Source organism: Prunus mume, linkage group LG4 (genome assembly GCF_029339155.1).
Source record: "Prunus mume cultivar Tortuosa linkage group LG4, ASM2933915v1, whole genome shotgun sequence".
Taxonomy (NCBI): Eukaryota; Viridiplantae; Streptophyta; class Magnoliopsida; order Rosales; family Rosaceae; genus Prunus; species Prunus mume.
In genome coordinates this window covers 22,907,937-22,924,093 of record NC_142701.1, presented here as the reverse complement: position 1 = coordinate 22,924,093, position 16,157 = coordinate 22,907,937, and the positions used below count along the sequence as shown (strand labels likewise).

The window sequence follows — 16,157 nt, the reverse complement described above, 5'->3', positions numbered from 1 at the left end:
CACCAAAATTCCAATCACTGGAAAATAAACTTTAACTCAATAACTCAAAAAAAAAAAAATCTCCATAATGAATTACATGTGAGGGGGTGTTTATAGCAAACTAAATAGTGTATGTGAGAAATCTCCTTCCCCCTTGTAGTGTAGTAGGGTATCATTTGTATATATATTTTTTTAAGTTACCTTAAAAACAGCAAGGTCCATAATTGTATGGCAATGTTAGTGAGAATTCTTTAATAAACGACAAGGACGAGAATGTCGTAGGAAGCTCTTAGTGAGAATTCTAGACACTATAAAAACGGAACAACATCAGACCGTGTGTGAGTTTCGATTTCAGTTCTAATTCAAGGGGAAAATCGGACTGAACTGAATTGAGCCCACCCCAACAGGTAAGCAATGCATGTTGTCTACTTGTCATGTTCTTAACTCTCTTCCTTAAAATATGAAATGTCAAGAGCATTTATAATTGCCTCTAAGACAAAATAACATGGGATCGGTGGCGGATATAGGAATTTCCTTTCGGGGGTCAATGTGTAAAAGTTTATACAAAATAGACCCATAAAAATGAAATGATAATATTATAATTTATAATTAATAGAAAAAACCACATTACAAACTACAATTGTCCACAATAGTTTTCATATTCTGAAAACGTAGCATTATAGTTTTATTATCAATACAAACAAACAAATCTTTCTCAATATAAACAAGTAAGCTATGACTCAACCATTGATCTCCCATTCGATTGCGAAGTAGACATTTCACAATATTCATAACAGAAAATGCTCTCTTCATTGAAGCAGTTGCAACCAGTAAAGTTAAGGCTAATGTCACAAGCAAATAGACATATAATTAAATATTCTATGCAACATGTTCTCCACCATTTTTCTTGCAAGGCTACTAATATTTTGCAATTAAGAAAAATTGCTCCTTGTACTCATATGATGAATATAAATATCGAGTTGATCTTCAAGTGTCAAAAAGTCTAGGGAAGAAAATTCAGCAAAACGAAGTAGCTTTTGTGGAAATATGTGATCCTTAGGCTGACATATGGATCACACATTTCAGCAAAGAAGTTGCAAATTGCACATTATTTCAGCAGAAATCACACATTTGAAACGACTTTCAAAGATTAAGTACTTTTATGTAATTAACCCCTTCTTATATATATATATGGCACTGACACATGTTTGTGGCCTTCAAACTCAACAATATATGTAATTAGGGTTTGGTTGCATCAGCACAGAACAAAAGGAATTTCTTGACCGAAAATAGGAAGAACAAAAGGAAATGTAGTGTTTATATGTTATTTTAAGTGAGGTTTTTATGGGGGTGTTGTGGCATCAAATTTAGCACTGAGAAAATATGGAAAAAGTTGAGATGTTGTTGTGTAATAAGGTTGGGTCTGGCATCAAATCCAAGAGACTATAAAGGCATCTTTTACTAATTTTGTCTCAAAGTCAAATTCACTTGAGTGACTTTGTCCCTCCCTTAGAGCAACTCTACCAATTTGCCATTTGACATGACAAGGAGGAGCTAGGGCAGCAACTATTCACTTGAATAGAAACACTTTGCAAATAGTATTGTGTGTTTCTATCCGTTGCTATGACAAAGGGCAATTACTATTCATTTTTTTGTTTTTTTCACAGCTTTTTTTACCTCAATAATTAATTTGGATAATATTTTCGGGTCCTACGTGTCAAGACTATTCATAATCTGATAAAATTTCCGGATAAGATTTTTGGGTTCAAATTTCGGATGAATTTCAAATTTCAAAATTCAGATAAATTTGGGTTCAAATTTTGGATGAATTTCAAAATTCAAATTTAAGATAAATTTCAAATTTCAAATTTCGGATGAATTTCAAATTTCAAATAAGATTTTAATCCAATCAAATCAAGCCACGTGGCATCTCTATCTAGCCAAAATTTTCTATAAAACCAGATGCTCAGCTTATAGTTCTCACACCATAGCTTAACAAAATATTGAAAATGCAAGAAATATTAACAAAATATTAAAAATACAAGAAATATTAACAAAATATTGAAAATGCAATAAACATTAATATATATATATATATTAGGACATTAAACTTAATAAAATGAAAATTACAAAATACTTACCTCGTTACTAAGATTTTCCCCGCTTCTATGGCCGTCCATCGCTTTTGCCAAGACATCTCTCTATTTTGCCAACTATTTATTGAGAATTTTCCAGCTACTAGACAATGCCATTTCCGTACGAGTCAACCCCGGAATTTTTTCACAAAATTCGGCATGAATTTTTTTCCACATATGAAAAAATTTCATCTCATTGCCTGACATGGGACAATGACAAACTTGGAGCCAAGCCTCAGACAAGGAAACATCTTCCATGGTGCTCCACGCCCCTCCGGTTTCAATAGAAGAAGCCATAAAGATAAGAAATAAAAATACAATTTGAAAGAGAGGAAAATGTTGAGTAAAGAGTGAACAATAGTAGAAGTAGAAGAAAATGTATGAGGATTGGTGTTGAAAGTGAAGGGTATTGATAGGTATTTATAAAAGAAAAAAATCAGAATTTTTTGATATTTTTTTTAAAAAGCTCATTTTTTTTTCGTAATTTTATTGCCAAAAAAAGGTCACCATTGGATTGGAGGAGGAGAAGTAGATCGAGCGCCTGTGCATTGACACTGTCTTCTACCCATTGGAGCTTGCGTAGGGTCGACGTGCATGCGAGTTTAAATTTTTACGCGCTAATGGTAAAAAAATTTAAAATCGCAATGACCCACTCCCACTAAGGCTTGGGCTCCTCGCTAGAACTGGATTTTCAAGCAATGCCCCTCCCAAGCCCAAGACTTGGGCTTCTCATGGAATGGCTCTTATAATAATAATATAGCTCAGGTTGAGGGTTTGTTAATTAGTAGTCAACCAGTTTACAAATCCTCTACTATAGGTTTAGGACACTAGCTGGATCCAGGGAATTTTTCGTTTCATAAAAATGGTGAGAAAGGGTAAAACATTTAGGGCCCGTCTAGTAACGTTTTCAAAGAATGTTTTCTGAGAGTATTTTCAGAGAATGAAAACAAAAAAACAAATTTGCATTTTCAGGAAATGAAAATGTGTCTGGTAGATTAATTAGAAACATATTTAGAAAACAAAAACAATGAAAACGTGTCTGATAGTACAATTGTTTTTCAGGTGTATTGCTAATTTCAGTTCTAATTTTTTTTTAATTATGATATTTTTAGAGGCTAAAATTATTATAAACAATGAAAAAAATTAATGCACAAAAACTATCTTATCTCCTTTCTTTTTTCTTTCTTTTTCTCTTTTTCTCTTTTTCCTCCTCTTTTTCTTCTTTCCCTTCGCAAGTCAGTTTCTCTTTTTCTTCCCCTTTTCTTCTTCATTTCCTTCCTAGGCTGTACCCACTCCTCCTTTCTTCCATGACATGAATCTCATACACCCACCCATCTCTCTCTCTCTCTCTCTCTCTCTCTCTCTCTCTCTACTAATTAATGGTTGTGGTGGTTTGATTGGGTGATGATGCTGGTTGAGCTGGGTATGCGGTGGTTCTTCTTCCTGTCTCTGTTTTTCTTTTCTTTTCTTCTTCGTCTGTATTTTTTTTTTCTTAGTTTGCATATTTGTGTTATTTTGGATTGGAGAAGATGGGTGTTGTTCATGTTGGTAGGTTTATTAGTTGTCAAGAGAGAGCTAGAGTTGTTGATGGGATGCATTCTTGTGTCTTCAGAAAACACTGAAAACGAAATCATTGAAAACAACTTTTTTTCATTTTTAACTTTTGTTCACAAAGTCAGACTTGTTTTCAAAAAACATTTTGTGAGGGAAAACGAAAACAATGCACCAAACATGTATTTGTGAAAAACAGAAAACATGATCTAAAAACATTACCGAATGGGCCCTTAGTTCCCATATATAAAATAAGGTCAATCTTATTTTCATATAATGGCAGACACTACTAGCCACTGCATTACCAACATCTATTTCATAGTTTCTCAATGGGTGCTAGCATATCTTAAGTGAAAGAATAACTTTCCGAGCTGCTGCTACATGGATAATTTATTATGATATCATATTAGAACGAGCGCTTCCATTATTCGATGTGAGATATTCTCAATATGTTATATTCGGTTCTAGTATTGATCCAACCCATTGCATCATAACGCATCGATTATATATATTCAATAATTTCTCTTCGAATCAGTTTGCATGGAAATAATGAGTCAAATGCAAGTTTCATTGAGAAAGTATCATACAGACAGACAAAAGAAGAAAAAATAAGAAATCTCATTGAGGCACAATTTGAATTTGGTGGGAAAAAATCCACCAAATTTTCAAACTCACTATTGGGTCCGAGACGCCGAGCCCATGTTGCTTTTCCGATCCGGGCCCATAAGCAGTCCCTTTGGACATAACAAATGAGCGGCCTATTTGACTTGATTGAAATTCTAATTTTCGTTTCGTTTCGTTATCAATTTATCAGTATGGGTCAACGGTCAACGGTCAACGCCGGTCTTGGAAAGGCTATTTGCGTTTGGCTCACTTGAGCCGAGCCGAGCCAAATTGGACTACACTGCTGCTGTACAACTAGTTCAACTACCAACGGTCTTTCCATAAGAAAGACCATAATATATCCAGTAGAGAGGAAATCTAACTGTTCCGCTGGTATTTCACTTACCAAAAACTGTAAGTACGGACCTTTACATTCCAGTCAATAACAGTGTGACAAACTGTAATTTCTAGCACGTTTAGAAAAACTCTCAAACATTTTTTAAAATAATATTATCTTTTTTTTATGTAGTGTAATATTTATGTGCATTATTACTTGGTAAATACCAAATTTGTTACTTGAAGATTGGTAGCAAATGAACAAATTGTGCAGGCGGAGTTGATTGGTAGGCTGGACCTTTTCTGGTACACCTGTCTCACCACCTGGTTGCGGGTCTAGTTTTGCCACAAATTATTATTAAGTTTGAAGCCTAGTCTTCACCGGTGGGCTCCTAAAATTGACCTCCAGCCACAGAGCGCCTCTCAAGTTTGACAATACGGCATAAACCCCAACAAATAAGGTGCTCAAAACTTTAACCAAAGGTCACTCTTAGGACCCATTTCGGTATTTGAGTTGCGTACGCAATTTAACTATGTATATTTAAATACAATTTGTGGCTGAAAGTTGTATAATGTAGTTATTTTAAAGTGCTGTTAAATGAACAAAAAAATATATTGTATTTTGAAACAAATATAATTTTAATAAGTACACTTCACTCGTCATATTCAACCCTAATTAAATTTAAGCAAAAAATCATACTTCTAAAAACCTTAGTATCAACTTCAACAATTTGTTTCATCTTTATTTAGTAATTGATTGATGCAAACAAGTCACATGAATGCTTTAGATATGTCGAGGGAGTCATCAAAAGATGTATTAACTTTGGTGGATAGATTGATAATTTTGAATATTCATTGGCATCTTAGATTAACTAACTGTTTCTTTCTATGAAAGACTTCAACTTTTTCAATAGCGAAAAGGGTTGATATGACTAAATTTGATTAGCTTAGTTCAAATAATTAAGAGCATTTATAAATTCGATTTCCGTTTCCCCAGTATCACTCGTATAAAAATAGAAACAAAAAACTGTCATAACCTACAAAATGACCTTACTATAAGAGGAATATTATATGTAATGTAATCGACATATACAAAATATACTGTACACACGTATAAATAAGAATCCAATTAATCAAATAGTTTAAATTCATAGATTCACCACTTACCTAGCTTCTACGCACTTTCGACGAGTGAGTGAATGTTTTATATGGTAAAGGGAAAAACATGGCCGGTTTTTGAAATCTAATAATATAAAAAGTTAACCTTGAAATGAAAACTGAAAGATCTAGAATTGTGCGACAATGTTATTGAGGATTCTTTAGTAAACGACAAGGCCCAGAATGTCGTAGGAAGCTCCTATTGGACAGCCGTCGCAGTAAACTCGGTGGAGACTGTTCCCCCCCTACCTTCACTGACTGAGTCACTCTCTCCAGAAGCAATCAACTCAAAACCGCGGGCAGGTTTTCTTTTTTACTGTTAGGCGGTCACAGACGCTAAGTACGACAACGAAACACTAATTATTAATTTATTTACAAAAAAATATGCCTAATCATTCCCAGCTGCTAATCCAATCAAAAGTACTAAAAGCCCAGCAAGGCATCATCATAGACACAGAAAAATAATCCAAGTATCAGTCAACGGTCCAAAACCCCCCCAAAGCATTCATCTTTCTCTCTGTTCCTGTTCTTTTTCGTCTGAAACCAGAAACCCAGTTCTCGAATTTGGTTTTCTGTGACTTGGGTTTTTATTTTTGGATCGACCAGATGAGATTTCGAATTGGGTTGGGGTTCTTGGTGCTCCTCTCGCTTTGTTTTACAGTGAAATCCCAGTGTAGCAAAAGCTGCGGTTTGGCTTTAGCTAATTACTTCGTATGGTCGGGCTCCAATCTCACATTAATCAGTGATTTAATGGAGACGGACGCAATGACAATCGTTAACTACAACAAAGGCACGGTGCCCAACACAGACAGTGTTATAGCTGGTACAAAGATCAATATTCCTTTCAAATGTGAATGCGTAAATGGAAAATTTCTTGGCCATATGTTCGAGTACGATGTCGTTTCCGGGGACACGTACGAGAAGGTTGCGCAGACTTACTATGCGAATCTGACGACGGTGGAGGCCATGACATGGTTCAATAGCTATCCTCCAACTAATATACCCAATACGAATGCCAAGTTAAATGTGTCTGTGAATTGTTCATGTGGGAATAAAGCGGTTTCTAAGGACTATGGTCTGTTTATCACGTACCCACTTCGGCCAGGGGACACTTTGGCTTCGATTGCGCAGGCTGAGCAACTGGATCAGACTTTGCTGCAGAGGTACAACCCTGGTGTGAATTTTAGCCAAGGGAGTGGTCTCGTGTATATTCCGGGCAAAGGTACGAGTTTTTGTTCTCGATGAAGGAATGGATTTGGATGTACTATCCAAATTCTTAAGTTCGTCTATAAACCTTTTACATAAAAATAGAAACCATTGTGGATTGGTATGAATTTATCACAAATGCAACTTTTTCTATCCTGTGGCGGATGTCAGCGGTTCGAGTCCGCTTATCCCCAACTTGCGAATTTAGCCAATACAAAGCTATTCGCGATATAACTAGGAACAATTAGGAGATTCTCTAGAAGAAATACGGGGTTCTGCTTCCGTCGGCAACATGCTATGGGGTTATGGGTGCTTTTGGAAGATATAGGAGCGAAACAATCAACCTATTGATATTGGAAGACACAAAAGATTCTTCCAATGTATCATTTCTGGGTCCAACGAAATTCATAGGTATAGGAAGAAGCCCTGTCAAATAGAGATTTTTCATTTTTTGAACCCATTTTTAAAGAACTAAAAAAAAAAATTAAAAATTGAAAAAGAAATGTTTTATAATTCTAAGAATTTTAATAGGATGCCCTAATTGGAACTAATGTATCGAGCTTTTTTGTGTTTTGATGCAGACACATGAAGTATCTAACTGAATTTCCGAAGTTGTTAAAATGAAAGGCATTTGGTTGTTTAAAAATTGAATATCGTGTTATAAAATTTGGTAGAAGCTTTAGGAATGCGTGTGTTTGAATTTTATTACTAAATTAGGATGCCTTGATTCATATAACAACGTTAATGAGTGCAGTAGAATGATGCCATCAGAAGGAAAGGTTGCATACAATTGAATTGATTAGAAGAGTCTCCTTTATTGAAATCCAACAGGAAAAAATTTGGGGTGGACTTGAGAAAGAGAGTGTGATTTTTACAGAGTTTTTCAGGTTACAGGTACAGACCAGATAATCAGTTCTTTGTAATGTCAAAGAAACATCCTAAATTGTTATTCGTAAGTTTGTTTCCCTCTGTCAATAATGTTTCGTAAATTGCTAGGTGATGTAATGCCTTTCCTGTGGCTATGGACTGGGTGGGCATCTTGGCTGATATTTTGAACTGGTCAAGAGAACAATAAAACAATAACTGTCTTGTTGTAAGATAATTGTTAATGATAAGGTTTTTAGCTTAATTATCATGCTCTTTGTATTATTAATCCATTGTCCATGATTCATTGATGCATGTGTCAAAATGCTAGTGAAAACATTGAGTTGTTTCAGGGTGGCCCATATGTAATCAATATGAATAGTTAATTGGATATCAAGTTTTTGGGGAACTATGAAGCATTACTCCAATTTCAATATAGTTTTGTAGAGGGCTAAAATATCAAGTTCTTGTTTCTTTTTTATCTTGCAGATGAAAACGGAAGCTATCGGCCTCTGAAGTCAGGGTAACTTCAACTATTTCAACATGTTAACTGAATTATTATTACATCTTGTTTTCCTCTCTGTCTCCCGAAAATTGTTAAGATTTCTGAGTTTTATTTCTTTCTGTCCATTTTGCAGCCCAGGTGTTATGATCTTCTCCAAAAATTGGTTTCATGTTCATATGAAAATGTGAGAGGGTTTGGTTAGAAACTCAATGCTACCTGGATCTCATATTTTTCTTTTGTATAAGCAGGACTAGCAGGTGTAGCCATTGCTGGCATAATTGTGGCAGTAATTGTTGGAGCGCTGATATTGGGTGGTGGTGCATATTATTACCGAAAGAAAAAGGTGGATGCAAGATTGCTCTTAGCCGGATCTGATGATCAGTCTTCTCAGAATGGGCTTTGTATATACCTACTCCTCTCCTTGTACCTTAATTTGTAGATACTTGTGAATGGAAGAGTTCTTCAAATATCTTTTTGGATTGATCAAGTATCTTTTAACTCTGACTCTTTGCAGAAACACCAGTTAGAGTAGCTGACTAAGCCCCATAATTTATGATGTCATCCTTCTCATTTGGCATTCATTTAGTCTTATTAGTGGTTCATTTTTGTTAAACAAACTGGAAACTTTTCTTTGTCTAGCATCATTTTTGTGCATGTAATTGCATATAACTTATTTTATTTTACTAGTTCTTGCCCTCATACACTCCATGGTTTTGGCACCAAATGGATATTTGACATGACTTCATTGATTTTTGCTTCTTGGTCTAGCCCTTGGGATTATCACAGACAAGCCTGAAGAATCAAATGGTGCTGGTCGAGGCCCAACAGGCATTTCCGTGGACAAATCAGTGGAGTTCTCATACGAAGAACTTTCCAGGGCTACTGATAACTTCAGTCTGGCTAATAAGATTGGACAAGGAGGTTTCGGAGCCGTTTACTATGCAGAGCTGAGAGGCGAGGTTTGTTTCCCTTAATATTCTAAAGTATCATAGTGGACTGTAAAAGAAAATTTTCTCAAGTTTCATGGTGTTTTTATCCTTTAGTTGGATGGAAATCTTATGGGGACTAGGACCATTATGTAATTCTTTTAGGTTGAAGAAAGTGAAAGTTTTGATAGATAATCAAATAACTAGCATGTTTTTGAGAGCTACTTCATAAAGGACATAGCTGAATACATAAAACTACTTTCCTGTGACTATAATCTACTTTGCTCTGAATTTTCTAGTCGAAGGGAATTGAACACGTAAGTTGGAAGAGAGATTTATCAAATGAGTGAAAACTAGCTCAAAGTGTCAGACAATGTTTTTTCATTTGCTTAGATTAAAGATGAAAGTGTTGCCCTTTACAACATTCCTACTCCAATTTCCTGATCCAGGGAGTTGTGAAACTGTGCCTTAATGCACATTAGCATCTATTTTACTTTGCTAATTCGCTAGTACTATTTATGAGCTAATGTGCGAGCATTAGCTGTAATTGTTTATTTCTTCTCCTAGAAGTCCAATCCCTATAACTCTCTCTTTGCAGAAAGCTGCAATCAAGAAGATGGATATGCAAGCATCAAAAGAATTTCTTGCCGAATTAAATGTTTTGACTCGTGTACATCATTTGAATCTGGTAATGAACTTATCTTTCCAAACAATGACAATGTACATGAATCTTGCAGAAGAATTATGAAGAATTATGAACTTATACTTATACTTAACTCTGATTTTGCATTTATAGAAATACTATTATGAATAAATTTAATGTTCTCTGAGAAGAATTTTTAGTTAGTTGTCCATTTAATCTAGTTGTGAGGTTATACTAGTACTACAGTACTTGTAGCCGTTGCATAATGGATCTCGAAGATGTGTGATTATCTCTAATCTTCTAGACAATAAATGCAGGTGCGCTTGATTGGTTATTGCGTTGAGGGCTCTCTTTTCCTAGTCTATGAATACATTGAGAACGGAAACTTAAGCCAACATCTACGTGGTTCAGGTTAGGCTGTGCATGATGGGGATTTAAGTGCTTCTTAGTGCTTCTGTATGCAGGACAATGGTAATAATACCGTTTAATTTTTTTTTCCAGGGAGGGACCCGCTACCGTGGTCTAATAGAGTGCAGATTGCCCTAGATTCAGCAAGAGGTCTTGAATACATTCATGAGCATACTGTTCCTGTTTATATCCACCGGGATATAAAATCAGCCAATATACTGATAGACAAGAATTTCCATGCCAAGGTTACTTTAGTGCCTATATTTCCACTATGAACTTTTGAAAGCTTGTTCACATTGTTGCAATGAAATTTCTCTTTTATTGCAGGTTGCAGATTTTGGATTAACTAAACTGACTGAGGTTGGAAGTGCATCACTCCCCACACGTCTTGTGGGAACATTTGGATATATGCCGCCAGAGTGAGATATTTTTTCTATGTTCTTTTAACTTTTTATCTGCTACATCTCTAGCAAATTTTTATCCTGAACAGATTGCCTTTGTTGAAATTTGGGGGGACCAAATCTGCTGGAATGACCTATCGTAAGCTCAATGAGTGGCTATTCTGATTGTCCTTTTTTTTTTTTCCTGCCATCATCCCCTGACCTGTAAGCCGATGGCTGAAGGGGCCTGAAGATTGTGCACTCTTTAGTGGACATATGTAATTGTAAGATAAATATCCAGAGTGGCTGATTGCTACTTTGTCAAATGTCATTAGAGGTCTTTAGTTTGCCCCTCCAGCTTCTGTCAGAGATGCAAGAGGTCTTTAGGTGCTGAGATATTCATTTATATCTGGGAATATAGAATCCTGCTGGAATAGCGAGAATGGTTCTGTTCTTCCAGCCCAATTTGTTTCCCTTGAAAGTCGGTATTTTGATGTGTTTCGTGTCTGATGTTGGGCTGTATGTTGATGCAATAAATTCCTTCTAAGATGGGGGAAAAAGGCAAATTTAAGTATGCTACAGTCTCTGCAAATGTGGGTTAACTCCTAATATTTTTGCGTACAGATACGCTCAGTATGGCGAAGTTTCTCCCAAAGTAGATGTTTATGCATTTGGAGTTGTCATTTACGAATTGATCTCCGCCAAGGAAGCTGTTGTGAGGGTAGATAGTTCTGGCTCTGAATCAAGAGGCCTTGTTGGTTTGGTTAGTTTTCTTGCCATCTCTTTACTTAAATAATTCAATCTAGCTCTTACCAAGTTTATGCTGGGTTTCTATCTGGCATTGCACGAAGCACATGAGCATATTTTTATTGTAATTTTACTTTTTACAGTTTGAGGAGGTTCTTAATCAACCCGATCCTAAAGAAGACCTCCGGAAATTGGTTGACCCTCGTCTTGGAGACAACTATCCACTTGACTCAGTTCGCAAGGTGAAATAATTTCTCAGAAGGGGAAAAAAAAACATTATAATTTATCTCTAGATATCAGTGTGAAAATGACTTATGGTGATTTTCTGGTACAGATGGCCCAACTTGCCAAAGCATGCACGCATGAGAATAGAGACCTGCGTCCAAGTATGCGATCTATCGTGGTTGCGTTGATGACGCTCTCATCCTCAACTGAGGATTGGGATGTTGGATCCTTCTATGAAAATCAAGCTCTGGTCAATCTGATGTCGGGAAGGTAGAAATCTAGAAGTGCAATGTTGCTTGTGTTTAGGATTAGGAAGTTTCTTTTGTTGTGAACACACCGAATATGAGATATCATAGACATTGTACATGCATATGTAATTGAGCATCGTGGGATTCTTTTGTAAATTGTATATATGTCACTTAATGTATCAAATGAAGAGATAAAAGTTCCTTCAAATCTTGCCCTCGGGAAGTTAAGTTTTTAGTGCAAGTGGCAAGAGCAAGAAGAAAACCATCTTATTTTTTCATATACAAATCTGTCCATTCTCATGCGAAAACATGAATTCTTTGCATTAATTCCAAAAAAGGAAGCGTATTATGGTGGTAATAAAACCAAAAAGAAAAACAGAGCATATGGATTTACAGGTTTTCCTTGTGAAAATGGTTTGCGTGCAAAAGAAAAATATGAAAGCCATCAGATGGTGGGAAGTCTTCTACTTGTTAATTGCTGTTCTTCAGGTGTTTTTTTTTTTTTCTTTGGATGCGAAAAGAGTACAACTACAAACAAAAACCACAAGGACACGCAGGCCCCAACATGTCAAAAAAGAAAGGGATCGAACAGTTTAGAGGCAGCCCTGCCTCCCAAAGCTTGGTTCTTCAGGGTTTGATTCCCTCTTCTTTTTTGGGGGTTCGAAGAAAATGTCTGTGCATCTTGAAATGCTAAGCCTCCGATAATGATTTGATTGGGACTGGGTTAGTGATTGGCGATTGGTTTTCTCCAATGATTGTAGTAAACTAATCTTCAAATTATAGTTTGTTGTCCTACGGGGTAATTTGAAAAGGTTTATTTGTTACTTTGATAATTTATGCCAGAACAGATTTTTCAATTCAATTAATGTAATGTTATGAAAAAGAATAAAAAATATGAAAACATGTGAAAAATGTCTATTTATTTATATAAGTTTTTAATATTTTCAAAATAAATTTTTTTAAAAATGTCCTAAAAAGAGAGAAATATGTTGCACTTTTAATTGACTGAGTTTGACAAGGCTGTTGAAGAGATTTTTGATGATGTGACTCCCCTATTTTAGCATTTCAAAGTTATTAAAGAAACTATTAATGATGCTCGATGCAAAAGTTGAGAGCAAAAGATGATTGATTTTCATTATCGAAATCTTTTATTTACTAGAAGCAACATGAATCATGATGGTTATGACTTGACTAGAGAGTTTGAAAAGTATGTGATGTCATTTCTAGATTCTTCGTTTTCTTTATTCAATCTATTTCTTGAGCCATACAAGACTGCACTTTGATTTTTTGACCCATGGCCTTAGCCAAATGGCCATTCTAGATGCCCCTTCTGTATACTTTCACTGCTCAAACTCTTTCCCGGTGACCAATGAATATAGTTCAGGGCCATTTTGTATGATTTAGCCATTTAATTTCCAACCGTGATGTGCTCTACTAGAATTGGTAAGCTGACTTGCTGGCATGGTATCCAAAACCAGACAAAAATCTAAGATCCTAAATCCCAAATCCATTTGGAGAAGAAAAGAAAAATATCCCAGCTTGGCAACTTGGCAATATACAAATTCCAGCTTGTGATAATGTCATAATTCAAGGTTTGGTGACCAAAAACAATTAATGCGATTCACCTACTCCAAAAATAAAGTCTCATACACTAAGGGAGGCATTATATTCGAGAATCATGTTATCTAAGATACTATTAGTTAAGACAAAAATGATTTTCATAATTCAAGATTGTCTTCTCCCTCCTATCATAAATGTAGGTCTCATGTAATGTTTTTATTTTATACAAGCGATATTTAGAGGAATAAATAATGTTAACCGCTTCAGCAACAAACTTCATGCGATCACACATTTGTATATGGAAGGAGAATAAAAAAATAGTGTATGTGCCGATTATATATAAATATAACTAACGTAACTAAGCACTGGAATTTATTTCAACTTACGAGATGACTTTAAGAAAACGAGATAACAACATCGATAGAGAAACGTTTTTCCCTTAAAGAGAAATCACAACTTTTAAGACGTTGGATATCCTTAAGTAATCGATATCTCCTTTGTGAGAAGATAATCCATTGTAACCAAATGAGTCAAAATTCAGTTTCCTCTTCTGCCGTCCAGCAAAACCCTTTTTCTTCTTCCATCTTATTCTCACATCAATACTTTCCAAAAATCAGAAGCAAACAAGCGGCCGCATATCTTTATCACCAATAACCGACATATATTGCCAAAGCCGCCTATGATATTTCCTTGTTAGCTCCCAGCCTCCTAATCCTAGTATTAATGTATTCCAAATCTAATTGCCAAATTTTGTTAATTAATTCCAAATTATATCACAAAAACAAAGGCGTGCCGACCATTTATGTATATAAACCAAGTGCTTTGCAGCAAATCTCCACGCTTCATAATCTAATCTGTATATATATCTCCTCTCATGACCCGTTGTTCATGCCAGCCATGGGAGCACAATCAGAAGAATATCAAACACTTCATATGAGCGAAGTCTTGTCTTCAGAGGCTGAAAAGTCAACGACGTTGACTGATGAGGAGGCTCAGCCAAATCTTGAAGAAGTGGAGAAGATCATAGGCTATAGCTTCAACAACAAGGTTTTGTTAAAAGAAGCTTTTACACATTCTTCTTTTCTGTCCACAGAGCGCTCTGCCTCTTCTTATGAGCGTTTGGAGTACGTTGGGGACGCTGTGCTCAATTTGTTGTTCAGCAGAGAACAATACAATTTGTACCCGGACTTGCCACCCGGCAGGCTGACCCGGCTCCGGGCGGCCAATGTTGATACCGAGAAGCTTGCACGTGTGGCTATCAAACACGGGTTGCACCGCTACCTGCGGCACAAGAAACCCTTGCTTGAAGAACAAGTAAGTGATGATAGGGCAGTAAAAGCATAAAACTATTTGATATTATATTTTCTATTGGGCATGGATTTTGATGATAATCAACGTCAATTTTGATAAGTGCTAATGGTGCATTTGTAGGTATCAATCAGGAAAGTTGAATTAGATTACATTTAGTTGTTGACAATATTCATTTGGATTATGATGTGTTTGTTTAGTCAATTTAATTGCCGTGATTAGTATATTTAATATCTTCAACGATTAGGTTTCTTGTCTTAATCTGCATTATGTTGGCTTATACGGCATGACTTTAAGGCATGGGAGTCTCAAAAAACCACAAGCCACAATCTTATATGTATCTATATGTTTTTGGGTTCTAGAATTTGCTAGATACTTTGAAATTTTGTGCTTGTTAATTTGATGGCTATTGCCAACCCTGCACATTGTTTGATGTGAACCTAATTGTTTTCTTTCAAAGGAACAAAACTTCAAAATTTTGGATTTGTTATCATCAACAGTTGTGTTGAAATTTTTCAGATTCGAGAATTCACCCGAGCGATTTCGCATTATCCACTGCATTCCAATGGTCTCATAGATGCTCCAAAGAACCTTGCAGACATTGTTGAATCAACAATAGGAGCAGTTTTCATGGACTGTAACTCAATTGACACTGTGTGGGAGGTCTGCATTCTCATGTCCTCATATTTGTTTCAAATGTTTGTTGTTAAACCATTCTCACCAGAATGTTTGTCTTTTTTTTCAAAAAACTAGGCGTTTAAGGATTTGTTGGAGCCGATAATAAATCCGGGGACCATAAAGACGCATCCTGTTACACAGCTTTATGAAATATGCCAAAAGAACAATCTAAAACTTCGGTTTGTAGATTTGTGGGAGGAAAGCCACACGGTTGAGGTTTTCATAAACAATGAGATTGTTGGAAGAGGTACTTACAGCCTTAAAAAGGAAGTTGCACAAAACAGAGCAGCAAAAGATGCATTGGACAACATTTGGAAAGTATTAGGTGAGGAAAAAGAAAATGCCCAAGACCAAGACCAAGAGGCAAATTGTCAATCTGAGGAACTACCTGAAATGAAAAATCTTAATGTGTAGCCTCCAATTGTCTTGGAACTGTCTTCATTTGGATTAAGTTGAATTAAGTACCGACCTACATTTTGTGATGCGTCGGATTAAAAAATAAATATTGTAATATTTAAATTTAATTAAGGATTCTTACATTTTTAGAACTGATATATTTTTTAAAATAATAATATGTAAGTTATTTTTAAGTGTATTTTTGTTAATTTATGTTCTAAAAAAATAATTGAAACAATAATGGAATTCTATTAAAAATAACTAGAAAATAACATCATGGTAGAAATAAACAATTAATAAA

General features: G+C 35.6%; 2 protein-coding genes across 2 annotated transcripts; both read left to right on the top strand.

Annotated features, from left to right (window-relative positions):
* The first annotated feature begins 6,198 nt into the window (after positions 1-6,198).
* LOC103329320 (lysM domain receptor-like kinase 3) lies at positions 6,199-12,122 on the top strand. Its single transcript, XM_008231773.3, has 12 exons — positions 6,199-6,984; positions 8,322-8,355; positions 8,471-8,475; positions 8,586-8,738; positions 9,106-9,296; positions 9,862-9,951; positions 10,224-10,317; positions 10,408-10,559; positions 10,642-10,733; positions 11,319-11,457; positions 11,585-11,683; positions 11,776-12,122. The coding sequence occupies exons 1-12, from the start codon at positions 6,369-6,371 to the stop codon at positions 11,938-11,940; spliced, it is 1,830 nt and encodes a 609-aa protein (XP_008229995.2). The 5' UTR covers positions 6,199-6,368; the 3' UTR covers positions 11,941-12,122.
* A 1,766-nt stretch (positions 12,123-13,888) lies between these two features.
* On the top strand, positions 13,889-16,050 carry LOC103329362 (RNAse II-like 1). The gene is made up of 3 exons (XM_008231824.2): positions 13,889-14,788; positions 15,302-15,445; positions 15,536-16,050. The coding sequence occupies exons 1-3, from the start codon at positions 14,198-14,200 to the stop codon at positions 15,872-15,874; spliced, it is 1,074 nt and encodes a 357-aa protein (XP_008230046.2). The 5' UTR covers positions 13,889-14,197; the 3' UTR covers positions 15,875-16,050.
* Positions 16,051-16,157: the final 107 nt, after the last annotated feature.